Raw genomic sequence first — 15,056 nt, 5'->3', positions numbered from 1 at the left:
GCCTCAATTTTCCCACCTGTAAAATGGGAGTGGTGATAGTACCCAGTGTATACATTTGCTGTAATATATAAATAAAATGCTTCTTGTTACAGACAGCATTTACCGTAATGCCTGGCACGTGGGAAACACTCAGTGAATGAACAGTTGTACTAAGTGAAAATTTGAACTTTGCCACATGGGAAAAAAAACACAACAACCAAAGGATAATCCTTCCTCAGAATTTCTAAATATTGTAATAGAGACTTTGTGTGTGTGTGTGTTTAAAATATGCAGTAGAACTCTGAGGAAGCAGCTTGCTCTGACTGAGAATACCTGATACTTAGAGAGTAGGAAACATTCCTGAATCTTCTCTGGCCCAGATTCTTAGATTTTTGAAGATAAATTAATTCATATCATTACTATTTTTAAAAGTCTTTCCGGAGCACTCAAATGTATAGGTTAAACCATCAGAATATTTTTTTCCTTGTGACTTATGTTTAGAGATATAAAATAGTAATTATAGTAATAATATATTGATAGAATGAAAAAAAGCCCCACTAATTTTTCTCAAGAACTCACCACATACCCACAAGCAGTAAGCACCTTGTAGGAAACATTTCATTTGATCCTCATAATGATCCTTTGAAGAAGGCATTGTTATTTTCTTGCCCATTTTATAAGAAAATTGAAGCATAGAGATACAAAATAATTCAGCCAGATCTCAGACAGATCTTCCTCTACTTGGGATGGGGCTACTTCCTGATAAGTCCATTGTATGTTGGAAGTGGATTTATGGGCACCTGGGTGGCTCAGTAGGTTCAGTGTCTGCCTTCAGCTCAGGTCATGGTCCCAGGGTCCTGGGATTGAGTCCCATGTCAGGATCCCTGCTCAGCAGGAAGTCTGCTTCTCCCTCGCCCTCTTCCTCTCCCTCTGCCCCTGTCCCCTTCCCCACTCATGCTTTCTCTCTCTCTCTCTCGAATAAATAAAATCTTTAAAAAAAAGAAAGAAAATATATTTACTATACATATATACATATACATATATTTATTATATAAATAAAATATATAAATATATAAAATATACAAAAATACAAATATATTTACTATAACCTACGAAACCTAGCCTACCTTAAACATGCCTAGAGCACTTCACTAGCCTACGGTTGGGCAACATCATGTAACACAAAGCCCATTTGGTAATAAAGTGTTGACTATGGCAGGTTCATGAAATATACTGAATGTTGCACTGAAAGGGAGAGACAGAATGGCTGTAAGGATACAGATGGTTGTCAGCGTACCTATTGTTGACCCTGCTGGGAGCTGCCAAGACCTAGCATCACTAGAGGGTGTCGCCCCGCATATCGCTGGCCCAGAAAAAGATCCAAATTCGGAATTCCTCATACAGTTTCTGCTGAATGAGTATCACTTTTGCACTTTGTAAGCCCAAAAAACACAAGTCCCAGCACTGTAGGTCAAGGACCATCTGTATTTCATATTCGAGAGTCAAACCGAGGTTCTAACAATGACACCAAAATGCCACTGGAGATAAGTTCTCAATCACATGTCTGCCTATGATGACTTTCTCTTAAAAAGCCACACACATAATACAAAATAGATTTTCTGCACTAAGAAGATCAAAATTTTCAACGCTCTCACATATTTGGGAGCTGTCGTTTGCATTCTCACTTGATTCCTTTTTATCTCCCTTACTCTTACACATTTTTTTTTCATGGAAAGTGAAATCTCTTTGGTATATCGTCTGTGTGTCTGCTTTATGAGAGAGCTTTTTATTGCAACCAGATTCAAGATGAACTTCTCTCAAGATTGTTCATAGTAACTGAAAGCTTGGTTCCGATCATCCTGAAGGAACTTTTAAATTCTTCCTGTAATAACGTGAGGAAGGCATGTAAACAATATTCATCTTTGCAAGATTATAAAACTTGTAACTCCAATGGGTTTTCTTCCTATTCATTCACAGATCGCGTGTGTGTGAGTATGTGTGTGCATGTGCGTGCATGTATGCATGCGTGTCCATTTAAGTCGATGTTTTAGGACGTATCTCATTTCTAATGCTTGTTGAAGGTCTCAAAAGTTGTAATCTGTTTCCTGAAGTGGATATTTTCCCTTCACTTTTATTGTGAAGGCAAAGCATTGGTGGCTTTTCTATCTAGCTTCTACTAACTTACTTCCTCCTGTTTCATTCTCTTTACCCTCCTTCCTCCCATACTGACTTCCTCCTAGACAGACTTGAAGAGCCTGGAGACAGTTTCCCAGGAAGAAGATTGTTTGCTATTACTTGACAAGTGAAATGGATACTGGCCAATTCCATAAAATTTTCTCCAAATCACTGAGTATGTACTTAATTTAAACTGGCAAAAATTAAAAAAAAAAATCTGTTGGCTGTATAATGGTAAATGTCAGCTTCAGGCATAGCTGGATCCAGGCGTTTAAATTCTATCACTGGCTATTTGCTCCCTCAATCTTTTGGCTCTGCTTTCATCTGAGTTTGTTCTCGGGCACGCACTGTGAATGTGACAGCCAAGTCCACCACTTACAGATGCACTCCCACTGATTTGCCAACCCAAACATAAAGAGTGTAACTCTGTTCTAATGGGTTCAGCAAAAGCCACAGAATTAGTCTAGCCTAGATCATGTGCCCACATAGGAGGTAAGCATTTTAGCAAAGGAAATAGAATCTCTGGGTGTTGGACTTGAGTATGCACTCACCCAAGTTTGGAGGACAGACCTTCATTATTATGGAATGTCCCATCTAGAAAGTCCTAGTTCGTACAAGTTATTAGAAATACTTTCTCCATTCTCTAATATCAAAAGGTAAAGTTTGCATCTGCTGTAATTTCTAAATGCATTTGAGGGCTAGTCTAGATACCTGGATGAAAAGAATTTATCCTTTATTCAAGTAATATATTGGGCCCTTAAAAAAAAAAAGTCTGGGGCACCTGGGTGGCTCAATGGGTTGAGGCCTCTGCCTTCGGCTCAGATCATGATCCCAGGGTCCGGGAATCAAGCCTGCATCGGGCTCTCTGCTCAGCGGGGAGCCTGCTTCCCTTTCTCTCTTTGCCTGCCTCTTTGCCTACTTGTGATCTCTGTCAAATAAAGAAATAAAATCTTAAAAAAAAAAAAAGTTCGTCTAGAGACTACATCAAACTAAAAAGCTTCTGCACAGCAAAGGAAACCATCAGCACAATGAAAAAGCAACCCACTGAATAGAAGAAAGTATTTATAAATCATTTATCCAATAAGGGATTAATATCCAAAAGGTATGAAGAACCCAACTCGATAGCAACAACAACAACAAAAATCTGATTTAAAAATGGACAGAGAATCTAAATATATAGACATTTTCCAAGGAAGATATACAGATGGCCAACAGGCACATGAAAAGTTGTTCAGCATTACTAATTATTAGGGAAATTCAAATACAAACCACCCTAGGATATCACCTTGCATCTGTCAGAATGACTACTAAAAAAAAAAAAAAAAAAAAAAAAAAAAAAAAAACCCAACAGGAAATAAAAAGTGTTGGTGAAAATCTGAAGGGGAAAGGGGAAAACTATATATATATGTGTGTATGTATGTGTGTGGATAGATAGATAGAGATATATTGGAATACTACTTGGCCATAAAAAAGAAGAAAATCTTGCCATTTGCAAAAATGTGGATGGACCTTGAAGATACTGTGTTAGATGAAATAAGTCAAGAGAGAGACAAATGCCATGTGATTTCACTGTATGTGGAATGTAAAAAGCAAAACAAATGAACAAACAAAACAAGACTTAGAGGTACAGAGAGCAGAGTGGTGGTTATCAGAGGAGTCAAGAGGGCTGGGAGGGGGTTCAGCTGGGTGAAGGGGTGACATATGGTAACCAGACTTCCTGTGGCGGTCACTTCATAGTGTATACCAGTATTGAATGATTACTACGTTGTACACCTGAAACTACTATAATGATAGGTGCCAATTTTAACCTTGATTTTTAAAAGTCTGTCCTTGGGAAGATTTTTTTTTCCCCCAAAGACTTTCTCTCTGAGTGTAACACTCTTACCACTAGCTCTTTCGGTTCCTGGCTGGAGAGTAAGGAAGGGAGGAAAAAGAGAAAGAGATTGGTGGATGCTCTTGGCATTTTGAAAAGCCCTTCCTTGTTTCGAATCTCAGTCTCTGCCTTTTTGTCAACTGTTTCCTCTTCTCCTGGCATGGACTGTCCCCACGATTCATTTATATTCACTGTGGTGCTTCAGCTGCCTACTGGCTTACTTGGCACCTGACACATCCGTCTAACTCCCTTATTCCCGCTCTCCCTCCCGCCTTCTCTCCCTGAGTACAAGGTTTACCACGATTATGAATTCTGGAGCATGGGGAAAGGGAGAGGAAGAGCTGGTGGGCATACCCGATGCTCCTATGGGGTGACTTCCTTGGGATCTGAGATTGTAAAGAACCCCTAGTGCTTGTCGCTGGCCTGTGGACTGTCCCTTCTGTGCTCCTCAGTGATGACCACCGGACAGGGGTCCGGCTCTCCCTTTCCTGTCTCTCCTTTTTGTTTGTTCCTGACTCTAGACACTGAGAGTTACCAGAGTTTGGCAAAAACAACTGCTAATAAAAGTGTGTGTGTGTATGTGTGTTTCACACGTATTAATGAGCTATATGAGCAGACCAAAAGATTCTCCCCCTTTCTCTTTTTGTCCGTTTCTCTGTCTTCCCTTTCTCTTTTTGTCTGTTTCTCTGTCTTCCTGTAAACATATTTTAAAAGTGACTGGCTATGGGGCAACTCAGTCGGTGAAGCCACGATCCTGGATCGAATCCCACGTCTGGCTCTCTGCTCAGCAGGGAGTCTACTTCTCCCTCTCCCTCTGCCCCTCCCCACCTCTTGGGCTTGCTCTCTCTTCTCCCTCTCTCTCACACACAAATAAAATCTTTTAAAAAAATAAAAAATAAAAGCGCCTGGCTACAGCTGTATAAAGCAAGACACAAAGCTGGCAACGCTGTGGGAGGATCCTTAAGGATAATCACGCTGTCAATTCTCAAACATCTACTACAGAAAAGGCCGCGTGCCCGAGTCTTCACATACGTCCTCCCCTGAAACGTCACAGCAGTGCTGCAAGGGAGCTAGTATCATTCCCATCTTCCGTACAAGGAGGTTCAAAGATTTTTGGTGACTTGACCAAGGTCACATAGTTTATCAGCAGAGAATCTTGATCTTTAACTTTCATTCCAAAATTCGTGGTCTCTCCTTTTTTCCTGAATATCGCCCTGCTTTATAAAAGGCACCTGGGAAAGGAAAGCAGTTCAATGAGACCCAGGCAGAGGTCAAAGCAGAAACAGCTGGATGCTGGAAGCCGGCCCCTCCCCGGAGGAGGAGGAGCCCACGTCCTCACGCAGCTCTGGACCCTACTCTACGCTTCTGACTCCATGCCCCCCTGAGGTCTAATTTGCTGTCCTGTGTGGACGCTTGCTTGCCCTTCCAGCCTTCAACATGGGATCTCCCCCCCACCACCCCCAAAATCTAGGCTAACATAGGCCAGATGGTAAGGCAGAGCGCAAAGGTCGGGGTCAGGTATCTGTCCATAACCAGACTCTGCGACTTAGCAGCTCACCCAGCAGCTGTGCAGACAGGGACCAAGCCCTGTGGCAGCCACTTTTGTCACTTGCGGGTCATGATAACAGCTAACCTTAACTCATGGAATCTGCATCACAAAATTAGGAGGTAAGTTCTACCATTGGCCTCACTTTGCCAGAAAATTGAGGCACAAGACAGTTAAGTAACTCAGATTCAAAGAGACAATTTAGCTCGGTGGTTCTCTCATGTGAGTGATTTTTCCCCCCTCCCCTGCCACCCCAGGGGACATAGGGCAGTGTCTGGAGGCATTTTGGATTGTCACAATGTGGGGGCATGGGTGGGCACTGACATCTACTGGGCTGAGGCCAGGGACGCAGCTAATCTAGGGGCTGAGGCACAGCAAAGAATGATCCTGCCCCAAACGTCCATAGTCCCAAGGTGGAGAAGCCTTGTTCTAGCTCCAGAGTCCACGCTGCCTCCGCAGTGAAATCGTGACGATTTACTTCTCGGGAGGAGATTCCTCCAAACCTGCCACCGGAGAAGTAACAAAGTGTCACTAGTACGGTGCCTGGGGTTTGCCTTCGGCCAACCGGCTCTCCTCCTCGCTAACCCCCCGCCCCGGTTCCTGTCTCGCCAGAAGAGCAGGGTCAGAGTTCTAGATGACCCAGTTCTGCTTCGCAGAGTGAGCGGACAGCCGCAGAGCCCCCGCTTCATCATGGCCTCTGTGTATCAAACGTCTGGAGTCCATTATCCATCCTTGCATTTCCTCGCCGGGTTGAATAACCGTTGTTTATGTTTGTGTTCACAGTCGACTTGGGAATAAGTGTCAAGGAGGATAATGTGGCCACTTCTTCCCCCAAGACAATGGAGATCAGCGCTGTTGCAGATGCCAACGGAAAGAATCTTGGGAAAGAGGCCAAACTCGAGGCACCAGCTGCTAAATCTCGTTTTTTCTTGACACTCTCGCGGCCTGTACCAGGACGTACTGGAGACCAAGCCACGGATTCATCCACTGGATCAGTGAAACTTGATGTCAGCTCCAGTAACGCTCCAGGAAACAAAGAACCAAGTGAGAGCGTGGCACTTCCGGTGGCAGCTGCACTGGGGCACGACCCACATAAAACCCCAGGCCAGAGCCCGGCCGGGGACGGAGGCTTCTCTGCCACTGGGGGACCGGCGCCTGCCCCACCTGAGTCGGGAGGAGCGGCCCCCTCCAAGCCTAGGGACTCCAGCTTCTTGGACAAACTCTTCAAACTGGACAAGGGACGGGAAAAAGCACCAGCCGACAGCCACCAGGAAGCCAAGGGTGCAGAGTGTCAAGACCAAGCCCAAGAGGTTTCCGGATTGTCCAGGCCATCTGATGATGTCCCTGCAGAGAGGGTAAGTGCTGGACAGGGGCGATCTGTTTTGTGAACACCAGCTCTGGGAGGGGGGCTCCGAGGGGCTGAGACAAAGGCACCTCCATCGCTCTACAGTCACCAAGCGGCCCCGACAAGGTCTCAAGCCGTTGACCCCTCTAGAACAAATAGCACATTGTGGTGGAGTGTCCCCCATGTTTCTGTGGGTGGAAACATCTGTTTGCAGAGCAGTAACAGCTGTGACATCTGTTTTATGTAAAAGAAGAGAGGAGGTGAGTTACATACAGATGAATTCGTCCTTCTATTTATCAAAGGTAGAGGAAGACAGATTACGTTTATGATCAATGGAGTCTGCAGGGAAAGGCATTAGAAGAATAAAAATGGCACCTGAAAGACTTCACTACCCTGCCTGGTCTCAGTAGGTTGTTCCCCATTCCGTGTGTTTATAGGCTTTTGTTGGAATACATTTCATTTCTTCTTTTTAATAGCCTGGATTGATCTTTAACTATCTTTTGCACCAAAGTGTGGGTTTAAATAAAGAGCTTTTATAGCTCTGGGCAGGCTCTTTTATGTACTAATTATTTTCCAGCAAGCTGGAGTCATATCTTTGTAAAAACTAGATTTTTTTTTTTTTAAGGAGGTGTCCGGAATCAGCTCCTTTCTTTCCTCCCCCCCCTGCACAAAGAAAGGCAGGTTCTTTTGATCTTAAAAAAGAGTGTTGGCTTTTTATCTTGAGAGAGTTTGTTTGTATGTGGGCTGAGAAAGGAACTCCTTGAATGAAAAAGGAAATAAAAGTTGTTATACTGTATTTTAAGGTACTTGTTTTTTTTAGTCATTGGGCTTTTAAATAACAGTATTTTTCCAAAATTTGGGAATGCAGTCAGCAGTAAGGTTAGAAGCAGGAAAAAAATTAGTTGGGCTCAGTTTTTCATTACAGGGTTCTGTATCATGGCTGATAATTTATTTGTCTAAATAACAACTAATTGCACTGTCCTGTTGCTAATAGTACTGGGTATCTTTTATTGAGCACTTACAGTATACCGGGCTCTGTACTAAACACTACATATAACATCCTCCTTAATGAAAGCGACTCTCATGTTAGTGTGCAGTTTTAATGTACCCAGGAGGGTGTCAAGAATTATATTTGATTTTATTTTTTTAAAGATTTATTTGTTTATTTGACAGAGATCACAAGTAGAGAGGCAGGCAGAGAGAGAGAGGGGGAAGCAGGCTCCCTACTGAGCAGAGAGCCCGATGTGGGGCTCGATTCCAGGACCCTGAGATCATGACCTGAGCCGAAGGCAGAGGCTTAACCCACTGAGCCATCCAGGCGCCCCGAGAATTATATTTTAAATGTTAGGAAATAGTTCAACATTCTGGATAGTTACAACTGAGGAAAGACAGTCAGGCGTGTGTGTTCAGGTTCTTACTATCAGCATTCTTGCTGCTTCTGTGAATTTCTATGCCAAGAACTGATTTTCAGATTCTCTTTCAAAAGTTTAAAAAAACTATCCTTCAAATGGCCGCTTCCCCGAATGCTCCAGCTGAGGGCCAACTGAAGAGCTTTCTGCATAATTCAAAGTAGGTCTTTAAACGCATCTGGGCATCACGTCTTACTGAGTGTGACCCTGCCAGCTACAGGTGAGACAAGGCTAGACGGATGGCCGTGACAGAGCCCTTGTCCTCAGGGACTTTGTGGTCCTACCAGAGAAGAGGTACAAAACCCCTGAGATTCTTGTGCGAGGTGCCAAGTGCTCTCCGTGGGGAGGCTGAGTGCTGCAGATACAAAGAGAATTGGCTTCGCAGGCTCAGGGAAACTTCCAGCAAACGTATAGACCTGGAGCTGGAAAGTTACTTGTCTTGGGGCTAGAAACTAGTCATCAATATTCATGAATATGTGAGAAATGATTTACTGCTTGACTCTGTGCAGAAACTCTTGAGTTCTATTATTGGTCCTGGTTCCTAAGGCCATTTGAAAGTTACAACTTTGAATAAAGACATGTTCCCTTCACTTGGGCATCCAAAGCCAACCCATTGCCCCAGTCAGGAAAAGATGGAGTTATTTATGGGAAGAGGATGAAGGACTGAGCTTTGCCCGTTGTGGGGCCGGTGTCTAGTGACCCCTCCAAATCCCCCCACCTTAACTAAGAAAACCAGTTTAGGATCTGATACCTGACCCTTGAACGTTTTTAACCATAAAAGTCCAAAGCAACCAATCCATTCCTAGTCTAAGAAAAGTGCAGGACACTTTAGAGTTGGAATTTATCCACTCAGCTTTTTTATGAAAGGCTCTTAGGACCAGCACCTGCATTTGAGTGGAATGAGTACCAAAATGAGATTTGATTCAGAAGATGGGGGCTTATGCTGGGAGCATGGCAAGTATCTGGTAGAGTCTAGCCCATGGATGATATTTGAAAGTCACAGGGATCTCCCAGAAGACACGCGAGTTGGAACTTACCTCTTTTGAAAAAAGTGAGTTGACTCCCTCAGATTCACCAATGAGGTTTGCATCTGGTTTTGTTACACTACAGATGCCCATGTTTTTAGCGGCATATCACTGAATCTGAGTATTGAGGGCCCACGCTGCACTATACACATATAAAACACGGAAAACCAGGAGGTAGTCATTTATGTCTCCTTTAGTCTGTGAACGTGCGGATACTCAAATCCATCTATCTGCAAAGGTCTTGAAAACAGCCTTCTGATTATTGAGATGTCTCATCCGACCACCGGCTGCATGGTCTGTATTGGGCAGGGGAGGGGGAGGAATCAATTCTTTAATGTGCATAATGAGGGAATCCAGCCCTCAGAAAGTAACACGAACAAAACTTCTCCATCCGTGGCTTTCTTTGTGGGAGTCCCGCATTATGCATAAATGGCCGTCAGTGTATTGATTCCGGATTCTCAGTGTAGATTATGTGTTGGGCTTAGCCGTGTCAGTTGTCCCTCCCCTCCCACCCCACAAACCTTTCCCCCCAGTCTCACTGCATGCTTCTTCCTGGATTGGAATTCCAACCACAAACCTGCAGAGCTGTGAATTGGGAGAAAGATGCCACCATTTCATTCTGGGAGAAGCACACAAATCTTCTGTGTTTTCAGAATGACAATCTTATTTTTGTGCCTCATAAAACTACATTCAGAGCATAGCATAATTAAAACAAGGCCAGAATTCATGAACAAATGAAGCATTTACTACATAGGCCAAAGAAAAGATAAATTATATGCCTGAAAGGTTTCACTGAGCTGTGATTCACACAAACCAACGTGTTGGCAGGGACGACGAGATTTTTTTTTTTTAATTTTTCTAGCCCCTCAACAATTGGACCAGAGTTATAAGATATGCATTTAAGAGATTCATTGCAAAAAAAAAAAAAAAAAGGTCCTATAATGAGAATTTGATCTTTATCCATTAACCAAGAAACCAAACACTATATATCTGTTGCCAACCAATAATTCCAGAAGGGTCTTTTGAAGGGGGGTTTGGGGGGTGTTGCTTAACCTGTTACCACAGATTCAGGAGATTTAAACAAGAAATATGCCTTTCTTTAAAAGTTTAACCAAATTCTCCAACTGTTATTTAAACACCAACCTTGGCAAAGCATGTAAAAGATAAATCACAGTTTAGTCCTTCAAAAATCATATCATTTTAATATTAAGAGACGAGATTTGTTAAAGGGATGTGTGGTGAGAAGTGACACCAATCCTCAAATTCATTCTGGCTATAGATATTACGAAAGAGACTCCGTGGTTTTGCTTCCTTGTGTCCTTTTCTCTCTGGAACTCACTTCATTCAGGCTTTTATCCTCCACAAAAACTGTTCCTGTCAAAGTGGCCATGACGTCGCACCTCCCCACCCCTCATCGTGGCTGCCAAACCCCTTGTGTGTCAGTCCTGTCCCACTGGCCTTGCCAGTCACATCAGACACCCTTCCTCACCTGGTCCCTCCCCCCAACACTGCCCGCAGTTCCTTAATCTCCTTTACTGGATCTTATCCTCTAAACTTCGGAGTTCCCCAGACTTTCATTCTTAGACATCTTCTCTGACGACACTTCCTTCCATAGAGACGCCCCCTGTCCCAAGGGTTAAATATACAGCTACTGGCTGACAAGTCCCAAATTCATGTCTGTAGCCTAGGCCCACACCGAAAGTCGAGCCTTAAGTATCCAGCCGCCTCTTGACATGGGTACTTCAATTTCGACATCTCCATTCGAAGGTTCGCCCAGCATGGGCAACACTGGGCTCCTCTCCCACACCTCACAGCAAGCAACAGCATGCCTACCCGTGTCATCCACAGGCTTCCTCATCTCACTAAATGGCAACTCCACCCTGCCACTGCTATTAGTGGTAGAAATGGAATTCAAGAACCAGGATTTCTAGAATCCTATATGGTGAAAAGTAGGGAATTAAAACATAAGCATTGTAGTCAAGTAGCTTGAGGTTTCAACTCGACCTCTGCTGCCTACTGGCTGTGTGACCTTGGACAAGTAACTAAACCTTTCTGAGCCTCGGTTTCTTCTTCTGTAAAATGGGGATATCAATAGTGCTGAGCACATTTTCCCATTATTCACACTTGCCACAGTTAAAAGAGATTAGCCATGTAGAGAACTTAGCACCAAGATGTTGCATTTTGAGAAAAAGAGTATTTAGCTATTATTAGTATCATGGTCCACCGCCACCCCCGGCATTAATCAATATTTTTGTCTTTTTACTCTGGTCCTCTGTAGTCCTTAGTCAAAGCTCACTGAGATAGCACAGTTGGGTTTAATTTGAAAGCTACATAACCAAAGTCAGAAAGTCCTGATTTAGATTAAAGGAAAGAAAGAAAAGAGGCAGGAGTTATAAAATTACTTGAGAAAGAATAGAAATTCAGTGCCCTTGCCTACAAGCCATGATTCCTTAGTCTGACATTCAAGGGTCTCCACCAGCTTTTCTCTGTGTTTCCAACTGTATTTTCCACTATTCCCTTGAATGTACCCAGTCAGAATTCTCCCCATGTGACCTGCTCAATGCCACCTGCTTCCCCACATTTTTTCCACCTGTCTCTCTCTTTCTCTCTTTACCAAAAATTCACTTCACCTTCAAGTGCCAAGTTCTCCATGAGGCTGACCGGATGTCCCAACTTCTGGGTGGTTTCTGGTGACATGAACCTCCAATATTTGTTATTTATGCTCTATGTTAAGTCAGATTCAGTAACAAAATCGCTTTGAAGGAAGCATCTTATCGAAACATCAAAACTTAAGTAGGATTTCTGTAATCTTTACCATTTTACAGAGGAAGAAATCTAAGCTTTAGGGAAGCCAAGTCACTGACACCAGCCTACATAGCTAAAAAGAATTGCCCATCCCCCAAGCCCATACTTTCCATGCTCAACATTATATTTTTACCAAATTGTTGAAATTTGTGCAGTAGGGTTGTGACTAGATGAGAGTGAATTATTTGTTTGAGGAAATTGTTATTTAATTGTTTTTAAGGAGTTAGGATGTACAACATTGGAAGTAACAAGTTAAAATTCAAAAAATTTAAGTCACCTAATTCCCATGTTAGAGAGCCAAGTGAATTTTAAGCTGTGTTTTTATTTTGTTTTGTCTACCTTATGGCCTCAAGGCCATGCCATTCCAAGAGTTAAAGAGAATTATCCACCCAAAAGACCTTGTCAGTAGGGAGGGAAACTGTTCTAAATTGTGCAAATTATGAAGTAAGCAAGGTTTTTAGCTATGATACTGTAATTTTTGTAAATTATATGGATTCAGTACTAAGAAACGTTTGGTATGAACTGTTTTCAGCAGCAGAGATGATGTCCAAGTGTTAAGAGCCCAAGGGATCCAGGGCCGAGTCCAGATTCTTCAAATAATGATAATTGCCTCACTTTTTAATAATTCATTATTCATAGGCTCTGTAGTAAGCACTTTGCATATTTTACCTGCTTTGATTCTTCTAACAACACAAGAAGGCAGGTGTTTTTATTGCCATTTATTTATTTATTTATTTATTTATTAAAGATTTTTATTTATTTATTTGGCAGAGAAAGAGAGATCACAAGTAGGCAGAGAGGCAGGCAGAGGGAGAGGAGGAAGCAGGCTCCCCGGTGAGCAGAGAGCCTGATGCGGGACTCGATCCCAGGACCCTGAGATCACGACCTGAGCCAAAGGCAGAGGCCCAACCCACTGAGCCACCCAGGCGCCCCTTTATTGCCATTTAACAGATGAGGGAGCTAGAGCTCAGAGAAGTTAAGTTACTTGCCCAAGACCACACAGCTAAGTTAATGGCAAAACCATAATCAAGATTCATGAGTTGCCAAAACCCAGGACACTCAGTCATTTCAAAACCTTGTGTTTTCATCCAGAAAAGGAAGATACTGCCTTCCTGAGGCAGGATTGTAAGGTCAGAGGATGATACAGGCAGTCAATAGTAATGATGCTAAATAAAACAGTATATTTTCTAAGTTCTCAGAAAGTGAGAAATAAAGAAAAAACTAGATAAAATGGTCTTCCTACGTGATGGAGTTTGGGTAGTCTATCATTTAGGGTGCCTTTGGCTGCAAGTAAAAAAAAAAAAAAAAAAAAAAAAACCCACCCAATCACTAGTGCCATAGTTAATGAGGAGAAAGCATTATTTCTTGAGCATGGTGAGAATTCTAGAGCTAGGGGGTTTACGTTGGTTCAACATCTTCATACTCCAGGACAAGTCAGTCTCCAGGGCCTGCTGTGAATTGTTGGCACAGTTCACAGGTTCGGCCACCTGTGGTTTCCATGTGGCCCCCAGAGTTCCAAGTAGGGTACCTCCATGGTCATAGTGTCCTTTTAAAGGGAAAAGGAGTTTCCTAAGAGTTCTCTGTTGTAAATTCTGTTGCATATCTGTGTCAAGGCCCAAGGAGGGCTTGTCAAGTTTCTTTGGTAGAAAGCAGACTCTGCTAGCAAAGATGGTATGTTATGGATGGAAACCAGATATATTTTTTCTATCCAAGTTTATATCAGGAAATCACCGAGGACATGAAACTGCAGAGGCTGTTCCAGTATTCCCGACTCCTATGGTAATTTACTTGAACTTACTCACTGCACAACTGTCTACTTTGACTATGGCCCACAGTAAGAAATAGATTTTATATCTTGGTCTGGTAGACATGCCCATGAATGCAACAAAGAATTCACAGAACACTGCTGTTTTCATAGCGTGGAACACACATTAGTATTTTGTATTCTTTTCTGTTCTATCATGTTTGATTTTTTTTAAGATTTTATTTATTTATTTGACAGAGGGGGAGAGATCACAAGTAGGCAAAGAGGCAGGCAGAGAGAGAGAGGAGGAAGCAGGCTCCCTGCCAAGCAGAGAGCCCGATGTGGGGCTCGATCCCAGGACCCCAACATCATGACCCAAGCTGAAGGCAGAGGCCCAACCCACTGAGCCACCCAGGAACCCCATGTTTGATGTTTTTAATGCTGGTTTTGACCTACTGAATTACTTTCTAATCTACTAATGGTCACAACATGAAGTTCAAAAAATTTTCTTCTACCATAATCACCCTTCTCACGTACAGAGACAGCGATCTTGAGGGATGTGGCTGTGTCTTAAGCAACTAAGTATTCCCAGTGCCTGGTACACTGCCTGGCATACAGTGATGTTCAATAGATGAACTTGACAAGAATAAAGATGGTACAAATCATGTTATGACCTTGCAAAGAATCTTGGAATATATTCTCGCTATCAGCTCTGCTTAACGCAACTTTAAAAAGAAAATGACTTTAAAATGTATGCATGATACAGATGCCTTCGGTGAGCTAAAGTCTGCCAAATCATATATCTGTATCATGTATTTGGTATTTTTTAAAGGTTTTATTGATTTATTTAGAAAGATGGATATATAGAGAGAGCATGAGGGTGGCGGGGGGTGGGGGGTGGAGCAGAGAGAAAGGGACAAGCAGACTCCGTGCCAAGTGAAGAGCCCGATGGAGGGCTCCCTCTCAAAACCCCAGGAGCATGACCTGAGCTGAAACCAAGAGTCAGATGCTTAACTGAGCCACCCAGGTGCCCCTTGGTATTTTTAATTCAGTCTTTAGCATGTTATGGTATTAATCATCATGGTTGAATATCAAGTGAATGGTGTTTTGCAATGAATATGCAAAATAAATTTTGAGTTTACTTTCCCGTTGGTG

At 42.8% G+C, this 15,056-nt stretch overlaps 1 protein-coding gene across 11 annotated transcripts in view; it reads left to right on the top strand.

The window, feature by feature from the left end:
* The window catches only part of BCAS1 (brain enriched myelin associated protein 1), a 92,580-nt gene that overhangs the window by 26,072 nt on the left and 51,452 nt on the right, over positions 1 to 15,056 (top strand). For all 11 annotated transcript variants that reach the window (XM_047746328.1, XM_047746330.1, XM_047746326.1 and 8 more), the window contains exon 4: positions 6,357 to 6,928. In XM_047746328.1, the coding sequence (XP_047602284.1) occupies positions 6,357 to 6,928 (572 nt within the window). The remainder of the gene's footprint in view (positions 1 to 6,356; positions 6,929 to 15,056) is intronic.

This window comes from Lutra lutra, chromosome 9 (assembly GCF_902655055.1).
Source record: "Lutra lutra chromosome 9, mLutLut1.2, whole genome shotgun sequence".
NCBI lineage: Eukaryota > Metazoa > Chordata > Mammalia > Carnivora > Mustelidae > Lutra > Lutra lutra.
This window is presented reverse-complemented; position numbering and strand designations above follow the sequence as displayed.